General features: G+C 41.8%; 1 protein-coding gene across 7 annotated transcripts in view; it reads left to right on the forward strand.

Moving 5' to 3' along the window:
• Positions 1-22703, forward strand: part of LOC113174283 (serine/threonine-protein kinase BRSK2-like) — a 94183-nt gene that overhangs the window by 40217 nt on the left and 31263 nt on the right. For all 7 annotated transcript variants that reach the window (XM_026378152.2, XM_026378146.2, XM_026378148.2 and 4 more), the window contains exons 2-4: positions 7873-7967; positions 20727-20812; positions 21895-22035. In XM_026378152.2, coding sequence (XP_026233937.1) covers positions 7873-7967; positions 20727-20812; positions 21895-22035 — 322 coding nt within the window. The remainder of the gene's footprint in view (positions 1-7872; positions 7968-20726; positions 20813-21894; positions 22036-22703) is intronic.

Raw genomic sequence — 22703 nt, forward strand, 5'->3', positions numbered from 1 at the left:
CTCTCCTCCCCCTCTCGCTCCACGCTGACGGTGGGAGAAGCGGAAAATAAAGCCGGAGCTGGTTTTATTAATTACTTCATTAATGGAGAAAAGGGGATCTGGTTTTGTTTGAATGTGGAGAAGAAGGGAGGGAGGGAATTCATATTCAGCTAATTCAATGGGTTTCCTATTATCAGGGGAGACACAGAAGAGGGGTGAGGAGGAGGAGGGGAGGTTAACCTTGACACAGATACGTGGCTGCACAGTGTGTTCATGAGCAGCAGAATGAGACCAATTCACATATTCAAAGAAAAAAACAAGAGTTAAAGCACAAACTGTGAAAATCTGGTTGGATGCTGAAGCTGTGTGTCGCCATCATCTGTTGCCTGGTAGATTTCTGTGCTGGGAACTAACCATTGGTCTCTTCTGTGCTCTCTCCTCATGCTCTCTGCTGCCTGGACGGCTGATCCCGCTCATCGTGCCGGCTTGAAAACAGGTAAGCAGCACTAATGTCACCTGTGTTTCCATCAAGTGATTCAATATTTCACAGAAACATTTTATACAACAGAACATTTTGCCTTTTTGTTTTCAGTCTTCTGAAAGTGGCTTAATGTGTTCATGTTGACTCGTTATCATAATCATCACAGTGCAGACTACAGCTTCAGCCAAACATTACGTATCAAGACCTTGAGTGGAAAAGGCCTTGACGAGACTGATGCTCCTCAGGCCATAAACGTATTAATTCAACATGTCCCTGCTTATTCGCTGCAGACATCAGTAAAAAGACACATCTGGGAACTGTGTTTAAAACACCACAGCTGTCCAACCAAACCTTGATCATTTGAAATCCAATATTTCTTCACTGGTCTGGAACCTCGAGCAGGACAGAACAACAGTCTGCGGTGCTCAGTTCATGGTATGAAATCAATGTTGAGGCTCGTTTCTGTCTGTGATTTCATTAGCCTCGGTGGGCAGCTCGAGCAGCGAGAGCGTCTCCCAGGCCTCGGCGCTGCGATGGCCGCTCACCTCGTCCTCATTGGCAAACAGGCAGCGGCAGTTAATCAATGTTACAGAGCAGTGGGGAGCTTTTGACTGAAATGACTGGTTGGAACAAAGGAGGATAGCATCAAATGACTGACAGCAGAGTAGGCAATTACAGGGCTGATGTGAGGATGAATCGATATCTTTTTGGTTGATTCGAGGGCAGGAAAATAAATATGTATCGACTCTGTGCGTGAGCATCATCATTAGTTGTAAGAGCTCGTCTTTGGGTGAGTAGTGGGAATAAAAAGGATGTTCCTCAGCCCTGTAATAAGATGTAAATGGGCCAGAGCTCAGTTTTGGTGTCTGGCATGTTTAATTCACATTTGAGACGCAGCAGGCTCATCAGTCTTGTTGGACAGCTGAGATGGCTCGCTGACAGCCAGGAAGCTGCCCCACTGAGCGCCACACGTCGTCTTCTTCTGCTTCTTCTTCTGCTTCTTCTTCTTCTTCTTCTTCTTCTTCTTCTTCTTCTTCTTCTTCTTCTTCTTCTTCTTCTTCTTCTTCTTCTTCTTCTTCTTCTTCTTCTTCTTCTTCTTCTTCTTCTTCTTCTTCTTCTTCTTCTTCTTCTTCTTCTTCTTCTTCTTCTTCTTCTTCTTCTTCTTCTTCTTCTTCTTCTTCTTCTTCTTCTTCTTCTTCTTCTTCTTCTTCGCTCGATTGCTCTTTGTTGTTGAGTCTACTTCTGAAGTATGTAAATTTGTTTCCTTCAATAACTCAAACTACTTGAAGAGATGTTCACAACTGATTGAATGTGGTTTCAGATGAATCCAGTCCAGTCTTTACTGGACTCTCCTTCACGTCTGACCTCTGTCGAGCAGCTTTCTGCTGCAGAGGACTCCCACTAATATCCTGCTGTCCGGGTGCTGTACTCTAATTATCAATACCTGGTGTCTCAGCATTAGCGGTTCAGTCCTCCTCCTGTTAACATGTTGAGTATCATCGATCAAGACACTGCTTGTCCTATCTGCTTCTGATGATTCGTCCATTTCTCTGAGTGGTAACTCGGTGTCTGTAAAGGGGGAAATAGGAATAAGGTGCCATGAATCAAGGCTCTGCTCTCTGGTTGGTTTTATTCACTGAACACCGGCCTGGTTAAGGTTGAGGAGCCCATGCTCTACGCCACATGACAGGATGTAAATTCCAAACATTTTGTTGTAACCGCTCTTCAACTGATCCAGACTCATGGCATGAACATGACATTAAGCTGCTGAATGTTTTAAGAAATTGTAATTATCTTAGTCGTAAACTCTGTATTTGAATTTTCATGCATTGTAATGCACCATGGGAGTTGTAGTTAACTTCTCTCCTTCAGGGTTTATGCACACGAACTTTGTGTGTTTTAAATCACAGAAGTGAACATGCTTCTTATTTTTTGTGATGATGAATCAGCTCGTTTAATTTTCATCTAACACTTGATACTGTCCCATAAACCTGTCTTTATCTCTGAGAGGTGTAGAAACTAAGAATCAGAGAAGTGTTCATTTTTGCATTAGGTTCAGACTCGTTTCTTGAACAGTGCTGATGTAACTTCGTGTTGTAGGAGTTTCCTTCTTTGTATCTTTGTCTTTATCTGTCCTAACATCTGGTAGTGAGTCTTCAAACTGGAAGATTTCGAGGCCTGTCGAGCATGTCGGAGGATTCCTGAGCTGACGACTCCTAAATCCTCGGGTCTCTCCAGTTGACTGTTCCTGTAGCTATCGTCGTCCTTCAACCTTCATCCACCATAGACGTTAAATGAGGAGAAACAAACAGCGCTGAGCTTTACTGAGTAAACTGTTCAAGTGCTTGACTGTGCCTCTTCTTTTCCTTCCTTTTGTCCTCAACTCACTCACACAGAACCAGCAGCAACATGCTTATTATCTGCCACATGGAAGGACTTTCTATTATGTGCAGTGTTCATCCAGTCGACTCTGCTGCTGTCAGAAATCTCTGACAGCCTCGAGTGGTGCAGGGGGGCCGGTCTGTGCACCACATGCTTTGCTTGGTGGGTTTCACTTCCAGTGGCTGAGTGTGTGGGTGGCTGACTGTGGCCTGCAGGTGCAGGAGCCTCCAGCACAGCATGACTGAAAAGATTCCTCTGAACTGACAAAGGAAAGAAGATGTCTCCCAGCGTGTCCTCCTGAGCGGCTTTGACTCTGCTCAGCAGCAGAGGATGTTTCACATGATTTTCTTTTTTAAATTAAAACAACTTCATTCTTTGTACATAATCTATTACCAGATCCTGTTCTTCTAGAAAAACGATTAAACAAATCCCACTCATGAGGTTCACTGTTGTGCTGATGTCAGATTTTGACTAAGGTGGTTTTTCCCCTGATCTCTCAGTTTTAGTGACGGATCCTGTGGAGACGTTCTCACTCTGTCATCATGTGAGTGAAGTTTCAGTTGTAATGGATGAAGGATACACGGACTAGTCCATCGATTTAGGTTCCTCTAAGTTTGAGATATGTGTTAAAGCTCTGTAAAGCTGTTTGTATGTTATTTAAGAAAGTTTGGAAAGTCTAACATCAAGCTACTCCTGAGTGACAGATTGTTTAGTGAAACTAGCCTCCAGCAGATTGAAAGTGATTTTGTGGATATGTACAATATAGATATTTGTCTGTTAAAATAGAAACATGTTATTTTAGGATCCTTTAAATGAGGTCATGGGGTAAACTGTAGAAGTGACACAATTTATTAACTAGATAAGCAGAGTTTTGGCATTTCTGCTGTTTTTGCAGTACATCTGTGTTCAAGTGAACCTCGCTGAGAAATGTGGATTTCCTGGTTCAGACTCTCTTCTGCTTCAGCTGGATCGTCTCACATTTATGGCCGACATTCTGTGGTAGCCAGAAAAACTGATGATGCTCATGACAGGACATCCACAATGAAATGTTTGTCACATCTTAATGTGGGGGTGAAAGTGTGTAAGTGCTGAAGGTCACCCGAACCACACCGCTCCAACCTGTCACTGCTGATTACCTCTGACTGCTCGTGAACAGCTCACAGCTCTGCAGGACGTGTTCAGTATTTAGTTTCTGTCTTTCAGCTGTGTGAGGATGGTGCTGTGTCCACACTCCAGCTCTCCTGAGAAAACACTTCCACAGATTCAGGAATTGTGAGACATTTCTCATCTTTCTCCAAACGCTTCACTTCATAGAAAAAGGTTTTTGCCTTTTCAGGGAGTTTCATGAAAGCTTCCAGCCTGTTCCCCTCAGTATCACATAGGAAAGTGTGCTAACTTGTCATTGTTGGGGAACTAATGGGCAAAAAGTATGGTCACAACTGTCTTCTTAATATTCCCCCAATATAAAGGTACAGTTTACTCCTGCTTCTTCTTCTTCTTGTAATGTGTCCACAGAACCACTGAACAACACGTTGAGCTCAGCTGAGTCCCCAGGTTGACGAGGAGTTTGTAAAAGTTGGATCTCAGCTTCTTCATTGATTTCATTTGCAGCAGAGAGAGTGGTTCCACTTGTCCACTGTTTATTTAGCTCTTACCTTTGTCTTATTGGAGTCTTCTGGCTGACTCTGCTAATTCACTGACTCTGCTTCGGTACCTGCTGCGGTTTAATTCAGTGTTAGTTTTTTTCCATTTAGGTATTTCCAAGCAAAGGAAATTGCTGCTGCCTGATTGGATGTTTCCTGCAGCAGTGCTCTCTGGGATTTGAAGTCAACTAACTCGATAAAGCTGTCTGTGTAGTCTTGGACTTGTTAACTCCCTTCTTGACTTTTTTGTGTTCCTGGTTGCTGTAGAATTAATCATTAATGAGGCTTAATTGTGACTTTGGACCTGACACTTTCAGCCCAAAGGGACACACAACATTTGAGGAGGAAGTGGAGAGAACCAGAGGCCAAGTCCCTGCTGCCAGTCTGCTGAGTTCAGGAGTCCTGGAGACGATCGATCTGTTTCAGCAGATTGATTTGAGAGAAATCGATGAAATCCAGTTGTTGAGTCAGTTGCGGCCTCCACTAGTCACACTTTGAGTTTTTAATTTGCCCTCTGAAAGATTTACTTTAGGGTTTTTATGCTTCTGCGGTGCTCAGCTCTCACTGTGTTTCACTGAAACAGAAAACACATCACATTGTTCTACTATAGTTCTAGTCTACATAATAAATATTAGAAGGCTGTAAGGTGACAGATTTTTCTTTTTATTATTCCTAATGTGAATGCACATACGTTACCCCTGACAGTGTCTGCTGTGTTTTCTTTTCTCTTCTCGTCTATTTTGACTGATTAACTGTGTTTTGCATGTTTTTTGTCAAATTAAATTTGATCAGCTCATCATGAAACAGACATGACTGTGTTTCACGAGAACTGGAGCCTCATCTCGTGAAATATTTGACCCACACTGAGGTTAAACCAGACAAATGTGCTCAACAACAGAACAATCAACACTTATTGGAGACTGAGAATAAAATGACGCTTAATTTAATCTGCATCCAACCTCACAGGATGTGAGTATTTACTTTCTGCATAGACAGTAGTTTTAATGTTGCTGGAAAAGTTAGAAACTGGATTTAGATTTTTCTTCTATTGAAAATAATGAAGCAACATTACAAAGAGCCACATTCTGTGTCCCCGACATCAATTTAGATGCAAAGCAGCATTAAAATGATGATTCTATCAGAGTCTCTGATGCTCCATTAAAATGTCATATTACTAGAACTATTAAAGATTTTGCCAGTGATGCCACTTTGAGGTGAAAGGTGAATTTCCTGGGTCTATACTGTGTAATGATGGTTTATGTTATTGTTCACCTCTCAGAGAACAGCCAATAAATGGCAAATGTAAAATCTTACATGGGCTCATTCTTGTTGAGTTATTTAGAAATGAGGCAGAGAGGGGCAAAGTAGATGGTTCTAGACATGGAAATGTCAGAAATTATTGCTTTAGGTGGTAGTTTTGAGATTCATAATGATTGTAATAATGGGACAGCACAATGAAAAATGTCAAACAAATTGCTTTTATGATTGTCATCGTGGATTGGATCAAAAACATATAGCTGTTTGTTCAGTTCAGACAGGAGTGCTCACATTTAGGTGTCAGAGGGATAATTACGAGACCAGAAAAACTGCACAGAAGATTACAGGAGCATAAATGTGTTTTTAGTGGAGATGAATCATCCCTACAGTTCTCAGTGGGCCTGTGCAGCTGGAATCTTTTCCTCTGCAGTCGTCCACTCTGTGGAAACAGACTTTGCTGTTTCTCTTGGGAACAACATCCAGAAAGCATCAATCACTAATATTGCTGTTGTTCTTTTTCTGAGGGTACTTATTACCTCAGGTTGTCCACAAACCGTGGGGCCAGCCGTTCGATCCCTGACTCTTGAATAGGTTGGATTGTGTGACACTGATGCCAATGGGTCAGCACCTCACCTGGCAGCTCCACATTCATCAGTGTGTGTGAATGGATGAATGAGAAGCAACAAGGAAAGGTGGAGGAAGAACAATGCAGGATATTTATATTCAGGAGTTGGTTTACTTTCGCTCTGTCTCGTCGGTCTTGACTTGTTACACTTTGGATTTACAGGGTTTGGAAGAATTCACCAAAATACAAGAAGATTTTTGGATCAGAAATAACATAAAGTAGTAAGAATATATTTAATTTCATGACAATACCCAAAATAAATATGACAGAAAAGAAACAGTGGTGAAATGTTTGGTCCTGAACATCAGGATGTTAATATGCATAATATTACTCCCGGAGCTTTTGTATGGTGGTTTCTCTCTCTCTCTCTGTTTCAAACCCACATCTGCCGACAGGACAGTATATCTGACATGCTGAACACAGAAACGGCTGCTGTTTTCACATCCGTTCAAGACTTAAACTCTTGACACTGGTCACTCTGCTTCTCATTCTCTGGTACTTCCTGTTCAGTCGCCCTTCTCCTCAGTACCACACATGACTTACAGGGGTGAGTGTGTGTATGCAGAGCAGCCTTTCATGGCTTTCTCAGCCCTGTGTCATGGTGAGCAGTGGTAGCCGTCCTCGGGCTGCTCTTACAACAAGATCAATGAGACTGTGAATGTCGCCAAGGATGTCATTCCAGTTCTAACTGGAGACTTAAAAGAGCCCCCAGGCTGCCATAGTGGTCCAAACACCCCTGCTGCTCACAGCTATACTTGTTTCCTTGTGAGACCCCGCAGGGAAATTACCTTTCAAATAGCGAGGCACTCATCTCCTGTGAAATATAAGTGCAGCATGAGGTAATGAAGAGGTGCATATGCGCAGTGGCATTTCCAGTGGCGTCTACAGTACAAAGTAAAATATGCTCCCTGGTGTCAGAGCTTAGACAGAGATGGATGGAGCCATTGTAGCTGAGAACTCACATCAGGCGAGGCCTCAGAAGGACACAATGAAAAAGAGAGTTGGGACTTGCAGAATGCAAGTCAACTGCATTTTTATCTGCCTGCGTTGGTCTTTAATCTGGCCCCCAGCAGCCAGCTGGGAGTCTGCAGCACCGCTTGTTGTTCGATGTGTGAATATATTGTTGCATGTCAGGCTCCGACAGTGGACAGCGAGACAGGAAGTGGACTGGTGGTTCATGGAAACAGTAACATAAAGACCTTAAACACATCATGGATTTGTAGCTTCAGTGTAACAGTGAGGCTAAGTGTAACTACCACTTCAAATCATTTTCCATACCACTGTTAATAGGAAAACCAGGTTTCCATTACAGAGGTCGGTATTTAATTTGATCATTTTCAATTCCAGCAGTGTAGAAGAGGACGAGCAGCACTGAATGTACCGTCATGTATTCAGATTCTTCTTCTTTGTCTCCCTCGTGTTATAATCGACTTTGGCATTGAGCTGAGTTTTGAAATCTTCAGATGGAATTTGAAGAAATGACTTGATGTTAATTTGTGTTTCAGGTCTTGTGAAGCTGGGCGTCCACTGTGTCACATGTCAGAAAGTCGCCATAAAGATTGTCAACAGAGAAAAACTCAGCGAGTCGGTTCTTATGAAGGTAAGACACTTCTGTTGTATTATTTATACGCTTCACTTCCCTTTGTCCAGCCTGTAGAGAGATGCTACAGATGCTTGAGCTGTCTACGAGCCACCATTGTCCTGCTGCATTCTTCTAGTCTTCGTTAGTCTGTCATTATTATACAGTACTGTACATTTTCAAAGATTAGAATAATGAACACTTTTAAGTAGCTTCTTGACACATACTGTTCTTAAAAGGTATATTCTACTTTCTACTCTCCTCTCTCAGTGTCTTCTGACTCTGAATCACAAATATTCTGTTAAATAAGCAGCTTCCCTGTTCACATGTATGCGTCTTTAACGGGAGTAAATGTTGCATCTGTTTTTGTTGGACTAACAGGAATTCACACGATACCAGCTCGTATACCGACCAGTGAATTCACAGTTCTTTTATTTTGAAGGTTTTGTTTGTTGTGTGCAGATTCACCTTTCACATTGTTAATAATAAACAGCGTTATTCATTCCTAAAATGCAGTTTTCAAAGAGCCGATTTCCTCGCGTCTTTCCTCCTCTTAATGTACTACAAGGTCTTTTTTTATTATTTAAGGCAAAGCGAGGTTTTGCTTTAAAGGAATTATCTGAGCTAATCTGCTCGTTCCTATCATAAAAACTGCATCCTGAGTGTCCAAGTGCTGATTCGACAGCCTCCATTGTAATTTTGTGCTGTATTATATTTTTATATTCTGTCACTCAAACACAGACTTTACAAACTTTACACAGTGTCAGAACATTTCAATGTGTATAATTAACTCTGTTCAAGACTGGATTACTGTCAAGTTAAGATATTTTTGACAAGACCGGCTCGTCACAGCTGCTTGTTGTGCACCAAAACAAGAACTACACAGAGGATAAATTCAGTGTGTGCGTCTACGTGAGTCAGTAACAGTTTCCAGTGGCTTGATGAGAGAATTGTTATTGTGTTATCACAGTATGTGCACCCAGCCGTGCACCTTGATCTCCTTCCTCAGACTGTACAGTAGCCTTGCAGAGTGCAGTAAAAGCAGTGTGTCGGTCACCGTCGCAGGTTCAAAATGACCGACTGTCTGTTTCCAGCTCAGGTAAGTTTGGATTGAACCAGCGTGTTGTCAGTAAACCTCTAGCACATTGGTGTATTGTTTACTGTCCATCAGGTACTCACCAATCATCACGTTGTTGTGTTTCTAATTAGATCTAAATAGTGGAGGTGAAGGTATGGGATGTTTCTCTGCTGAGCTGATATTTTCCTGCTGTCCTGTCTGAGTTCCACTTCCCTCAGTCTGCTGACGCTGTGGCGTTCGATGCCAGCCGTTCCCTCCTCGTCTGTCTGGGGGGTTGCCCCGGCAGCTTCCTCTAATCTTTTCCCGCCTCGGCCTTATTTTAGAAGATGCTAGGGCTCTGTTGTCATGGCAACAGGCGCCTGTTGGCTCGAGTTATGGCCATTGTTGCTTTTACATGTTGAATTCTAGCTAGAAAAGTAGAAACGCATAAATAAAAAACAGAGTGGATTCGGAGAGCTGCATGTTTAAAACATGACGCACACCCCTGCTCTGCTCTGGCATTTTGAAGAGACCCCATTTTGTTTGACATTTTCACAGTGCTGCAGGTTTACCGTTTCTCTTTTCTTTTTTGTTGCTTTTATCCCAAACTCTGCGCAGCGTTGGATGTTTTCTTTTGACGTTTTTGCATATGAATGTGTCCTCTGTTCACAACACAAGACACATTTACATTCTCCTTGTTCATTGTTGTTACACATGGAACCTCCCAACACAGTAACTCAAATCATTATCATATAAATACATGTTTTTCTTTTTAGATCTTTATCAGCGGATCACATCCAGCTCCTGAAGCTGCACTAAAGACTCAGACTGTCAGTTCAGTCTGGAACTAGTTTTTAAATGTTGCCTGTGAAACCTAATCAATAAAATCCACGATTAAGTAGCTGGTAATGAATTGAATCATCGATTATTTGGGTCTAGTGGGTGACTATATAATGAATCATGAAAACGTTTAAATAAAGGCACAGCAGATAGAAGTGGATAGAAGACGCATTGGAGTTATCTTTGTATAGAGACAGTAGGGGAGGCAACACATGCTTGATTGGTAGAAGGAAGAGCCTCATCCAAAAACACTGTTCGCTTGGACTGGGTGAACTGATTACCTGGACTGGTTTGCAGAGACATGCAGCAGTTATTAGTTAGGGTTTTAGTGTTATGGAAGTTTTACTCTTTTTTTTTAAGGAAGTGTTTAATGTCTTTGGACAAATAGTCGACACAAAGCCTCGTGTGTTGTGCACCGTATGACATATTTGTGGTAGTGAGCTATATGTAAAAAAAAAAAAAAAAACAGGTTTGCACATGTTTCCAGATGAATGTGATTCCTGCTGAGATGAGCAGTCTGACATTTACAGTGTTACTTCAGGGATCAGCACCTTTGTTTGGGCGACGGCATCCCCTCATCTGGCACCCAGTTGTCAAACCCAGTATTTACAGCAGAGCTTCACAGCTGCTGATGGAGGGTGTCATTAGACGAAACACAGGTGGAGGCTGCTGAGCTGCTGCTGTAGCGTTAGCTCAGCTAAAACACATTCTCAGACTTACTCTGTATATACACACATTAATTTATGTGCATTAATAAGTTAATAATAATTAAGTTTAATTAGGACGATAACCTCGTTACTCATGGAGCTGACACGGAGCAGCTTTGGGTGGTGTTTGTTTCAGCTGTTTTAGATCTGGTTTGGTCTCCACCACCTCCTGCAGGAGAAACAAGATGATCCACTTTCTTCAGCTGTGTCTTCCTGCTACTTTATCAGTTCACCTGATTCAAAACTGCTGCCTGCTGGAAACAGGGCTGATGATGATAATGATGATCAGGAGAAGGAGACGAGTGCATTAAGCATCCAATAAACCCATAAACTCTGAGCTAAAAGAGGAAAATAAGCTGCATGTTGATTATTTCCACCAACACCTCCCACCTTACATTTAAGTCCACATTAATGCACTTTAAAAGGTTTTGATCAGTGGAGTTTTAAGACGTTCTTAACAACAGAAACTATGATAATAAGATTCGCTGTCACCACATAGAGCGGTTTAAATGAAGAAGTCTTTTCCTTTGACATCATCTGAACTTCAGCTTTACAATTAGTCATCACTGAATGTCACATCATGATGGAACAGTGTCGACTGTGTGTGTGTGTGTGTGTGTGTGTGTGTGTGTGTGTGTGTGTGTGTGTGTGTGTGTGTGTGTGTGTGTGTGTGTGTGTGTGTGTGTGTGTGTTCAGTTTAATGCTTGTGTGGTAAACATGAAAGTACAAGACCTGTGTGTGTGTGTGTGTGTGTGTGTGTGTGTGTGATTAAATCTCTTTTCCAGTTGAAGTGGAGCAAATTGTGTGTCTAAGCTCTTCAGAGGTCGAACACAACCCGCTCACGCTTAACTGGACTCATTTCATCTCCTCAACGACTGACTGCTTGTGTTAATGGTGTCAATACTGACTTAGCTGTGTTGACTCTGTCCAGTGCTTCTGCAGCGCGTGTGTGTGTGTGTGTGTGTGTGTGTGTAATGTGACGGGCGAAGCGTACGGAACATTACGAGTCCTTCCTGAAACTCGATGAAGAAACTGTGTTTTCACAGTCTCGTCTTTGATCAATGTCCAGCTGGAGGATTTAAATATTACCATCCTGACAACACATTGAATATTTGTTGTGACCATCCTGTGTCTTTAAAACACAAACAGCCCGGAGCCCGGGGTGAACATCATAGTTTTATACTGTCAAACTATGATGAAACTATAATTAGAATTTTTCAGAAGCAAAATGTCTTTAAATTTACTAATCACTAGTTTTTCCTTTTTCTGATTTCTGATGTTTTCATTTGTGTTGATCACATGTGGCAGAATCTCAGGTTGTAAAGTCTCCTGCACGTTATTACAAGTTGAATTCAGTCTTCATACCTCAGCCCATTGGTTCCATTTACAGCTGAACCGTTTATACAGATTATCTGAACCACTTTATCTGGAGTTGAAAGTGGAAGCGAGGTTGGTTCTCATGTTGTTGACCTGCAGAACTTCTTTACTTTAATGGTCACTCGTTCATAGTGAGTGGAATTCTTTTAGTAGCACATGGTAAAATCCTGAGTACACAGCATATTCATTTCTATTATTAGTGATGGACGTCGTGGCCCATACTAAAAAAGTGGTATAGAAGAGCAGTGAAAGGCGTAAAACACCTTGTGGAAAGTTGCGTTGTCTCGTAGTTTTGGACGTGACGGTGGAGTGGACAGGACCTGATTAGACTCCACCACAGAAGAAGGATCTGTGCTTCTCCCGTGAGTCACCGCTGACCTTGATCTGCTCATCATCACATCAGCCGGGCCTCCCTCCGTCTGATTGTTGGTAATGTATTCTGTCTGAGACAGTCACACACCGAGGAGGCTGTGAAGGCTGCTGACGCCATCTCACTCGTCACCAGACGTCTGAAAAAGCAGGTACGCCACCTTGTAGTTACCCAGAAGCCACTGCAGGATGAGCTGAGGAGCCTGAAATGCAGATGTCTGCTCTGCTCTTTCACTGTAACTTTTCCGTTCTTCCCTCTATTCTCCTTACTTTCCTTTCCTTCTTACTCTCTTCGCTCAGTTTCTTTTCCTGTTTTCATTTATTCCCTCCTTTCCTTTATCCTTTCCTTTCTCCTTTGTCCTTTCTCCTCTCTCTCCTTCTCACTTGTTTCATTTCTCTATCACCCTATCACACTCTTCTTCTCGTTCCACTGAGCGGATCTGTGTTGCTTCGTAAAATCCCTGGATGTTGTGTCTCTTCTGCCAAATCACACGAAGCGGTCGACAGCAGCCGTTTGATTGCTGCACTGCTGTGTGACTGTGATTGGAGACCAGAGCGGCCAGGCTCTCTCCTCCTCTCTTCTAGGATCATCCAGACGTCACTGAAGCAGATGGCGGTTTGATTACGGAGCGGATGTTCCAATTTATCGCCCCTCGTGCCCCTCGGCTCTGTATCGTGTTTCAATTAAATAGAGATTTGGAAGCAGCGCGCTGTTACCCGAGTCAATCCTCATAATTCATTAAGAGGAGCTAGCACGCAGGCGTTGACTGGAGGAGAGTGTTGGCATGACTCAGGAACTCTGAGCCCCTCAGTGGGCTGGAGGGAAATTGGTGTCACTGGGGTGTGAAGTAACACCCGCCAGGGACTGGATGCTGGTAGAATTGGACTTTATTGGAAAAATCAATGAGAGTTACCCCAACACTGTTGCTGCTCAAGTAAGACTGTCAGTCTTTAATCTTTTACGCTGGACTTCCTCCTCAGTGACCACTGGGACGACACAGATTTTTGTTCCATGGCTCATGAGAACAACAGTTCTGAAAATACCTTTTTTATTCTGCTATAACATCTCGATGCTGAAAGTACACGTTTCCTACGACTGTAAGACTTAGATGGACATGAAATCCTTCTGACTGGCACAAAAAATGAAGGTTGAACTTTTTTCCATCTCTGCTGCAGAGAAATTAGCGTGACCTCAGTCCATCCATATGCTCAGTATGTTACATAAGAGACAACAGAGACAAACATGGCTAAATACACATTGTTAGCAGAGAACACGTGCACGTCTCACATCTCACACGCTGTCTTAGAGCTACTGCACATTTTTGCAAACCTTCATAACATTTGAGTCGTACTGTGGTCAGAGGCCAAACCTAGAGGATGACGAGCAGCATTGACTCACTGTGAACTAAGCCATTTAGTGCTGTAAGGTCTGAGTCACTGACCATATGGAAGATCTCCTCGGTCACCATTAGTGTTCCCCAGCTGTCGAACTTCTCAGTCAGCTTTAAATTATCACTGATAATCTGTCGGTAATTTAGGGGAGAAAAGATCTGGACGCCTGTCTCACCACTCAGTCTGATCATGGTTTGTTTCATTATGCAGTTCTAGTATTATTAGATGTTACTGAACTACTGTAAGATTAGACACAATTAGTGGAACCTCCTCTTCTGTTTGCACGATGTCTGTTTAAGCTACAGATTTGTGATTTGTAGTAAAAGGTGATTAAATTTATTATGATTTAAAATAAAAAATACATTTAACAAGTGATTTCTCAAAATATTAGTGAAACGTTTTGTGTCTTAAATTTGTTAAATTTATCCATTAAGGTTTATTAGTGTCTCACTGTTGTAGTGGATGATTCATCAATTTCAAATCAGCGTCCTCTACTTTCTCTGCTGTTCCTACTTGTTTAAAAACCCCGTCACTGATGGAGAGGGAAACATCTGAACTACCTTATTTGCACAGGCGATCTTTATGTGTGCTGTTTTCAAGACGATTGCGTCCTTAGAGAATTTACTGGGGCAGGCAGAGTGCATTCAGAATGGAGTTGTCTGATGAATTCCTCATGTGACTTTACACCATTCACTGATTGTAAACCATCCTGACAGTGCCAACCTTTGGGGGAACAGAGAGAACTGTAGTCCAGATCGATGAAATGATGCTGTGAACCGTTAACTGCTAACACAGGTTCAACAGGGGCCTCACACTTGTGGATAGAAACTCTACTGTGTTCTTGTGGATGTCTTTATAGTTCTGTTCTCCCCCAGGACAGGTGCATCTGATCTGTGGGGGAATTTGCAGCCACTGTTCTTCTCAGTTCAGTGGATGTTGTGCAGCAGCCTCTGAGCCCAGTTTGGTGATTACATGGTGATTCCACTGTTACAGCATAGACCTGGATCTGCACGATCTGTGGCCTTGTTGAGGTATTCAGGACATTTACAACTGGTAGGAGAACCCAGAGCCGTCTCTGAGCACAGCAGGTGGGATAATGTATCCCATGTAGTCTGAGAGGATGTGACCGAGGATGTCTGGGCTAATGTGTTGGATTGATAGGTAACCTCAAGTTTAGGTGTAATCAACTGTCAGTCTGGAATAACACCAATGGACAGAAACTCTTGTGGTGACACAGGAGCAGGTTGATGAAGATGGAAGCAGCGAGGACACAGAGAGTTAGTGATACAGCGTGGGATAAAAGACTTTCTGTCGTAGTCTAGATGGAAAAAGGCCAAACGGACAAGGTGAAAAGAGACTTAATCAACTCATTGATGCCTCTTAGACCCTGATTAACTCACCACAGGAGCTGGAACTGGAACTCCACTGAGAGCCAAGTGTTAAACCTGTCACATACAGAGTCTGTTATGTTTTCAGTCCTTTATCTTTGAACATATTCTCAGATTCAATTTTCAATTCAATTTTATTTGTATAGCTATTTATAGATAAATATGGCTGGGTATCATCTGCATAACAATGGAAATTTATAGAGTGTTTCCTAATAATATTGCCTAAAGGGACTCATCATTAACGTGTACAAACTGAAATCTATCCGATAGATAGGATTTAATCAGATCAGATACTGAACACCATGAATTTAATTAATATTTGTCATTCTTTGCTGTTTATTAATTAATAAAATGACATTAAACACACACATTTTAATAACTATTTAACTACGGCAAATAGTTCAAAAGTGATGTTGTAATATTTGTACAAAACTCTGACAGAAAGAGGACTAATATCAAGGCCAAATCATTATTTAAAGTATATTTACAGTGAGTCAAGTGATTAACAGCAGTCAAACAACGACAGATAAATACCAGTTAAAGCAGTAAATATGCACAGTGTTGCCTGAAATACCTTTTTGTAAATAACACGAGGGGGTAATGTGCTTTGTTATAAAAGCTAAGAAATTAAATGTCAAAGGCCGTGATCTGAGATAACACTGACAACCGTCTCAGACTTTAGAAAGCTCCCTTCAGAGACACAAAGGACATTAGACTATAATTAAGAGACACTCAAGCTTCATTCAGCTTTATCACACGACTGGCTCACTCACAGCAGTTAGATTATTAAAACCTTCTCTGATCTGAACCTGTCAACAGATATCATAAATATCTGAAGGTTGGGACCAGATGATGGGAGATAACGTGCACACCACTGTCTGTGTTGGTCTATGAAAGGATACATCTACATATTCATAAGCAATAATTGCTTTATATGAGAGTTTTGAGCGGCCTTGAACTAAACGCACACTTCTTCCACCCTTAGTCTGCTTTGCTGTATGCATGACTTAACTTGGCAAAAGCTTATATGTTAATGCCTTTTTAATGACAGTGAACACAGCTGGAAACATTTTTGCTAATTCGGCTCAACAGAGGATGAGCCTGAGATAATTGAGGTGAGCAGTGTACCACCAGTACACGACTAGACAGGATTCACAACAGATCACAGTAACCGAGACGCAGACCACAACCAGCAGGTGCTGCCTAGATCTGAAGTGCTGTGGATTCAGATACTGCGAAGAGGGTGAGACCTGGAGTGCTTGAAACCTGAGTGGGACTCAGCGGTTGCTTTTAAAAACCCGTCTCCAGCCATGAAACCACTAACTATAGACCGTTTTACACTGATATCCCAGTATTGTTATCCATTTTTATACAGCTTCTGCCCATTTAGACTAAACTGAACCAACATCCCTGTAATACAGGCATGAGATTAAGAACACGATGTTCTGCATGATGCACAACGTGCGATAGAAATCTGAAGATGACCAGAATCTGGATGTGGTTTTCCACATTTCTGCAACGATTCAGAATCATGCACATGTTGTACTCAAGTACAACATGTCTTTTAGGAAGGTCGGGGAGAATCTCAAATGACTGCAGCCTTCTGGTGGCGTCAGGTCAGCTCTGCCACAGTCATTAACACTTCGACTCAGGTGGTCTTAATGAAACACATGAATACTATATGGAACAACAATCCAGCAGCGAGTTTATAGCCTGCTTCTCCAAACCAGAACTGTCAGAACTGATGAAGTGAAATCTTTAAAAACCTGACCTGGATAAGTGAGAATCTTTCTTCAGCTGCCTTTGTCCGTCTGCATGCACATCGTAGCGGTCCTTTAAGTCTCTCTGTCCAGTTTGATGAATATTATTCTTAATCTGAGTCTTAATCTAAGATGAACCTTTATTTGTTCCACAGTCCCATTGTACGGCAAAAAAAGAATATAAAATACAGTATATACACTCTGAAATGAAGAAAAAAATAAAATATATATATCTCATAAATACACATTCATAGAAGCTATTTTACCATGGGTCATTTGTATTGCACACTTTTAAAAAAGTTTTAAAGTGACTAATAGTGAAAATGGTTCCCTGGGAGCAGCTCTGATTCTAAAGTCTGACAGCAGCAGGGAGAAAAGAAAAGACCTTCGATATCGTTCCTTCAGACATTTAGGATGGAACAGTCTGTCACTGAAGGAGCTGCTCAGAGACGACACTGCATCATACAGGAGGTGGGAGACGTTCTCCAGCACGGATGAGAGCTTGGCTACCATCCTCGTAGGAGACTCTGCTACATCAGTCAGAAGGAGAAACACAAACACGTCATCACCTCTTCTCTTTTACAAACTTAAACTTAAAGTCCGTATGGATGTGAGATTTTTACTCTCTGCTGCCGTCATGGTCGACAACAGCGCCCTCATCCATTTGTACTTACGACTAAATGTTGCTTTAATTTACATTAACACAGTTAATGGAACAGGGGCTAATCTTAGACCTTTTATTCTCCCATCATATTCCACCCACCCACATTATTGCTGCACATTAAACAAACCATATGGATCATAATTGAACTTAATAAATACGAATGTCGCGGCTCACACAGAGAGGGCAGGGGGGCTGAACGTCTGTTTACCTTGTACACGTGTTTAATTAGCGTGTGCCATGCTACATTGTGTGTGCACGGTGGTGTGAGGAGATGAAAACGAGGGTAATTAGGATGTGATGGCAGGAGCATGAGTTGATGTGCTGCACTTACATCCACCCCAGACGTGAGTCAGTGGGTGTTCACCTGAAGGTGGGAGAGTGTGACACCTGGGAGTCCACGGGCTGTGGCTCAAAGCTTCATTAACATGCAGGTATTTGATAAAATCTCTGTGGACTCTCTCTGATTTGCACTGCAGCAAGCAGCTGAAAACATTTCATCAGTTTCTTCAGCGTCAGAGTGCGACGCGTCCTTTAGGCACTGTTTTTATAGTATATCAGAATCTATAATCTGTCTCAGATGATATTTCGAGGAAGCTTTTCTATGATTCTATCCTGAGTTCATCTCATGAATTGAAACATTTTCTTTCATTTAAAAACTAAAACTCATTTGTCGTGATTGTCTTAATGTTTCCTACAGTTGGTGCAGAGGACAGAGAAATACCAAGTTGGCATTGAAAGTAAAACAACCAAACTTCAGTTTCTTGGCTGATGAGCACATTGAAGCTGTTGTATTAGCGACTACTGTGAAATTCTTGATACTGACTCCAGTTTTTCAGTCTTTTATAAGCAGCTGACATTAGAATAGCTTCTTTTGCTTCTTCAGCTTCGGGAGAGGATTTGCAGGATGCAAGCAGTTGAGGAAGACGATGGTGTGACAATGGCTTCTGGGAAACTACTGGGTCAAAGATTAAAGGCATTTTTTAATTTATTTGCTGCCATCCACCACCACTCGCCGTGACAGACCTTTGAAGACGGTCCGCTTTGATGGAAAGGAAATTTCATTTTCTGGTCTTCTGTGCTGCTTCTGGCCTCTCAGACCCGTCAGCGACGACACCAGAGGGCGATCCAGAGTGTGAGCAGACGAAAGGGCGGGAAAAGAGTCATGAGGACAAAATGAGCCATCAGAGAGCGATGATTGACAGCTGATTGATAGAGTTTTGCACAGCTTAAAGCCCAGCACTGATGATGATCTGGAATCAATAGGTTCTATCAGCAAAGGATTAGTTTGATTACCTGTGGTTTAGATCCCCACTGATTCCAGCACAGTTTCCTTCATTGATTCTCTCGGCACGAACACTTGTAAGACTGATCTGACATTTTCAACACACCAACACTGAGGAAGTGGCTAATGCAGCAGAAACACCAGCATCTGTCAGAGCTTTAGGGTTTGATTTAGGATGAGGACGGTCAAGTATGTTTACTCACAGTACTCCACTGTAGTTTTCTGGTACTTGAACTTTGCTGCTGTTACTGTTACTCCACTACAGTTTAGAGGAACATATTTATGGGGAAACCTATTAAATGCATTAATAATTATAATCCAGTAAAATGATTCTCTGTTGTGTAACATTGGTTTTTGTATCGGTCCTTACTAAGAATTTAGTTTGTGAATGTTTTTTATTAATTAAACTGAACACGTGGAACAAATCTGGACATTTATATTATCAACAGCATCGAGCTTAAAATACTTTGTTTTTATGAGGAACTCGGAAATAACTGTCCTACTGCAGTACAGAGTACTTTTAAGAGCAGTCTGGTACTTCAACTTCAGTAAATAATATAAAATGGTACTTGTAGTGTTGAATTCTGTTACCTCTAGTTAACAAATCCCATAAAGAGACAATGAATTGTGTATCTTTAACAACTGGTAAGAAAAATGCAAAATTAAAAATAAATCTCATATATTGAATAATATTGAATATAATGTATTTAATATAAAATAATGATTTACAATTACACCATCAATAAATTACAATAAATGTTCATTTTAACCTGAAGTGTATAATTTAAAATGTAATGTGTAGTTAAAACAGAGCACCACCTGTGATTGGGGTTTATTGCTTAAACACAGCAGAACGTTAAAGCAGAACGTTCTCAGCTTTCACCTGGGTTGTGTTTAACACAACATGACTCCACAGGGTGAGGAACTGTCTGAATAAGACACCAGACAGTTGAGGACTGGTGCAAAAGAGCAGTTCCAAGAAAAAACAACAACCTTGTTTTCTTCAGTGCTGGAACATTTTCTAATACGTGATTCAGCTGCACGTTTCTCAGGAATCACACCAGACTAAATGAGCTCCGAGATGTGCTGTAATAACATGTCGGGCTGATGCCGTCTGCAGAAGAACTGCTGCTAAACTCAGTTCTCCCTGCAGCCTGCTGAGGTGTCAGGTTAGCGCTGACGCGGCTGCAGGCTGCATCTGCATGTCCAAATATTTTACTCTTCATAAACGTCTGTGTCATGTCGTGACACTGGCCTGCAGCAAACCCGACTCTGTCATCGGGCAGGAAATCATGATTTGTTGTTGTTGTTGTTATTGTTAGAATCTAACAAAAGACCAAACCCACCCGTGTGTTGGTGTCTTCCAACATCTTCTGTCTCTGGCCCTAAACACGAAGCCGTCCGGTTCCTGCTGAAGTTCAGATGCTAACCTTGCTCGTCAACTTATCCTCAAAGTTACGATCCAGAGAATTCGCTTTAGTTTTGATGTTGTGTGTTGAAAGATGCAGAAGCAGTCAGTTAGCTCACCATAGTTAGATATGGAAATCTGTCTGCTTTTATCTTGGGGACCTGCTTTTATTTTGAATTGCATCAAAGATGAGGAACAGCCAGGTATCAGGGTGACGACCATGATGCTGATGTGCAGCATCACGTATTGACACAGTGCTGCACACAAACTGTGGGAGGAGGCAGATGTTCAGAATCTGCAGGACTGTTCAGGGTCTGTCATTTCTCACAAAGGTTGTTTTATGAAGAGCTAAAACATGATTCCAACCATGTTCTGTATCAAATGTGAGCTTCACATGATGTTAACGAAGATAATCCCAACTCAGCATTTAGTGTTTTAAGGAAAACGTTTTTTCCATTTGAAAGTGTTTAAAGTACGATGTGTGCCGAGCTCTTCATTGTGTTGGTTTAACTCATCTGTGTTTTGTCCCTGTGCAGGTGGAGCGGGAGATAGCCATTCTGAAACTCATAGAGCATCCCCACGTCTTAAAGCTGCATGACGTCTACGAAAACAAGAAATACCTGTAAGTACATTCATCCAGGGGTTTGGTCAAATGTTATTTATATATATTATATATTGGACATTAAATGTAGTTGTCTTATCATTTAGTTTTCAGTATTTAGTTGATTCGATTACACAACTGAAGCTGAAGTTTCCTGGACGAAGCAAAAGGTTGATAAGCGGGAAAGTGGGAAAAGATGTCGACGTTGACTTTAACTGATTTCTTATTTCCTGACAAACTCAAAAGTCAGAACAACTCATGTGTAACATTTAGATGAAATTAAAACTATTGTAATTCTGACTCATTTACATCAAGGTAACATGAATATTTTTTACAGTGTGAGATGCTTCTTCGGTTCCTCTCACTTTAACCTGCCCCCTGCAAAGTGGAGCTTTAATGTATATTCATGTTTTATTGTACACATTAATCTGCTGCGTTAGCCTGTGCTCCACTGTCACACTTTAATGCGCTGTTCAATAATTGATACAGGCGCTGCTGTCAGAGGGAACAGGAATTTGTTTTGTTAATGTTGCGACGACAGGGACGGTTGGGCATCACGCATCCAAACTGTTTGCTGCAGAAATGTTCATACGTGGACGCGTTTGTAATTTAAATAGTTCTGACAGGTTAGCGCTTGAGCAGATCCCTTAATCTGCTAATAAATCAGGACGAGGAGAAGACGGGCTGCAGGAGGAGCCGCTCTCCACGCGGAGCGAGGATCAGCGATGTCTGCGAGATAAATGATGGGAGGAGATGGATAAAACGGTTTAAACCCGAGGCACACGAACCAGCACGGGCTGAGGATTTTCTCAGGGATTTACATTATGTGTCGATGTACTGTGGTAACTTCAGTATGTCGCAGCCTAATACTCTGTAGTTTATGACTCAGTTATTTCATTAATTCCTCTTTGATTTGCAGGAAAAATGAAACGGAGGATTTCTTTTGATGAATCTGCTTAATCTCTGTGGAAAAGTAGCTCAGCTATATTTACTCAGACACTGTTCTAAACTGAGTTCTTTCATTATTTCTGACACCTTCTATTTGTCCTTCGCTACGTTTCACTGGCAGATTTGACAACTTCCCATCTTTCCTACCTGTGCAGGTATCTGGTGCTAGAGCATGTGTCTGGTGGGGAGCTGTTCGACTACCTGGTGAAGAAAGGCCGGTTAACACCCAAAGAGGCCAGAAAGTTCTTCAGACAGATCATCTCGGCCCTGGACTTCTGCCACAGCCACTCCATATGGTTTGTTGCTCTCGCTAGTCTGTAGTTTGGAGGTGGCTGGTTCACGCTGGGTTGGGTTTGGCTGAAAACAGATTTTCTGTTGCTTCATAACAATGATTTTTTTACGTTAAGTGGAGAAAGTGGCTCACTTTAAAAAAAAGAAAACCTGCAGCTTCACACAATATTTATTTTTGCTGTTTACAGCTGACTGTCCACTGCAACACAGGAAACTATATCTGAAATCAAATGTTCATACAGGGAGAGGCTGCAGCCACAAAGCTACTGTTCAAATGTTCATCAAATGAAAACTATTCAGTGATGGCAGGTAAAAAACACTGCAGCACATCTAAAAGATATTTGGGAAATAACTTGTCAACTTCCTGTTTCCTTCAGGGCTCCTGCTGGAATATTTTTCTCCAGATCTGAACGACTCGCAGCAGCTCAGGTCTTTTGTGTTTTACCTGAAGGGTCCAGTAAACTAATCAAATAACAATGATCTTTAAGGAGTTTGAAAGTTTAAGCACAAACTTCCCACTGAGATTTTTCTCAACTTCTTCAATCACTGTTGTCTTTGGTTGTTTTTTCATGCTGGTCATTATTTCTCCTGCTGTCCTCGTACAGTTTGATAAATGTCTTTTTTGCTGGTTCAGCAGCAGGGGATCCTACGAAAAACACACTTTAAATCAGCC

This window comes from Anabas testudineus, chromosome 3 (genome assembly GCF_900324465.2).
Source record: "Anabas testudineus chromosome 3, fAnaTes1.2, whole genome shotgun sequence".
NCBI classification, from domain to species: Eukaryota; Metazoa; Chordata; class Actinopteri; order Anabantiformes; family Anabantidae; genus Anabas; species Anabas testudineus.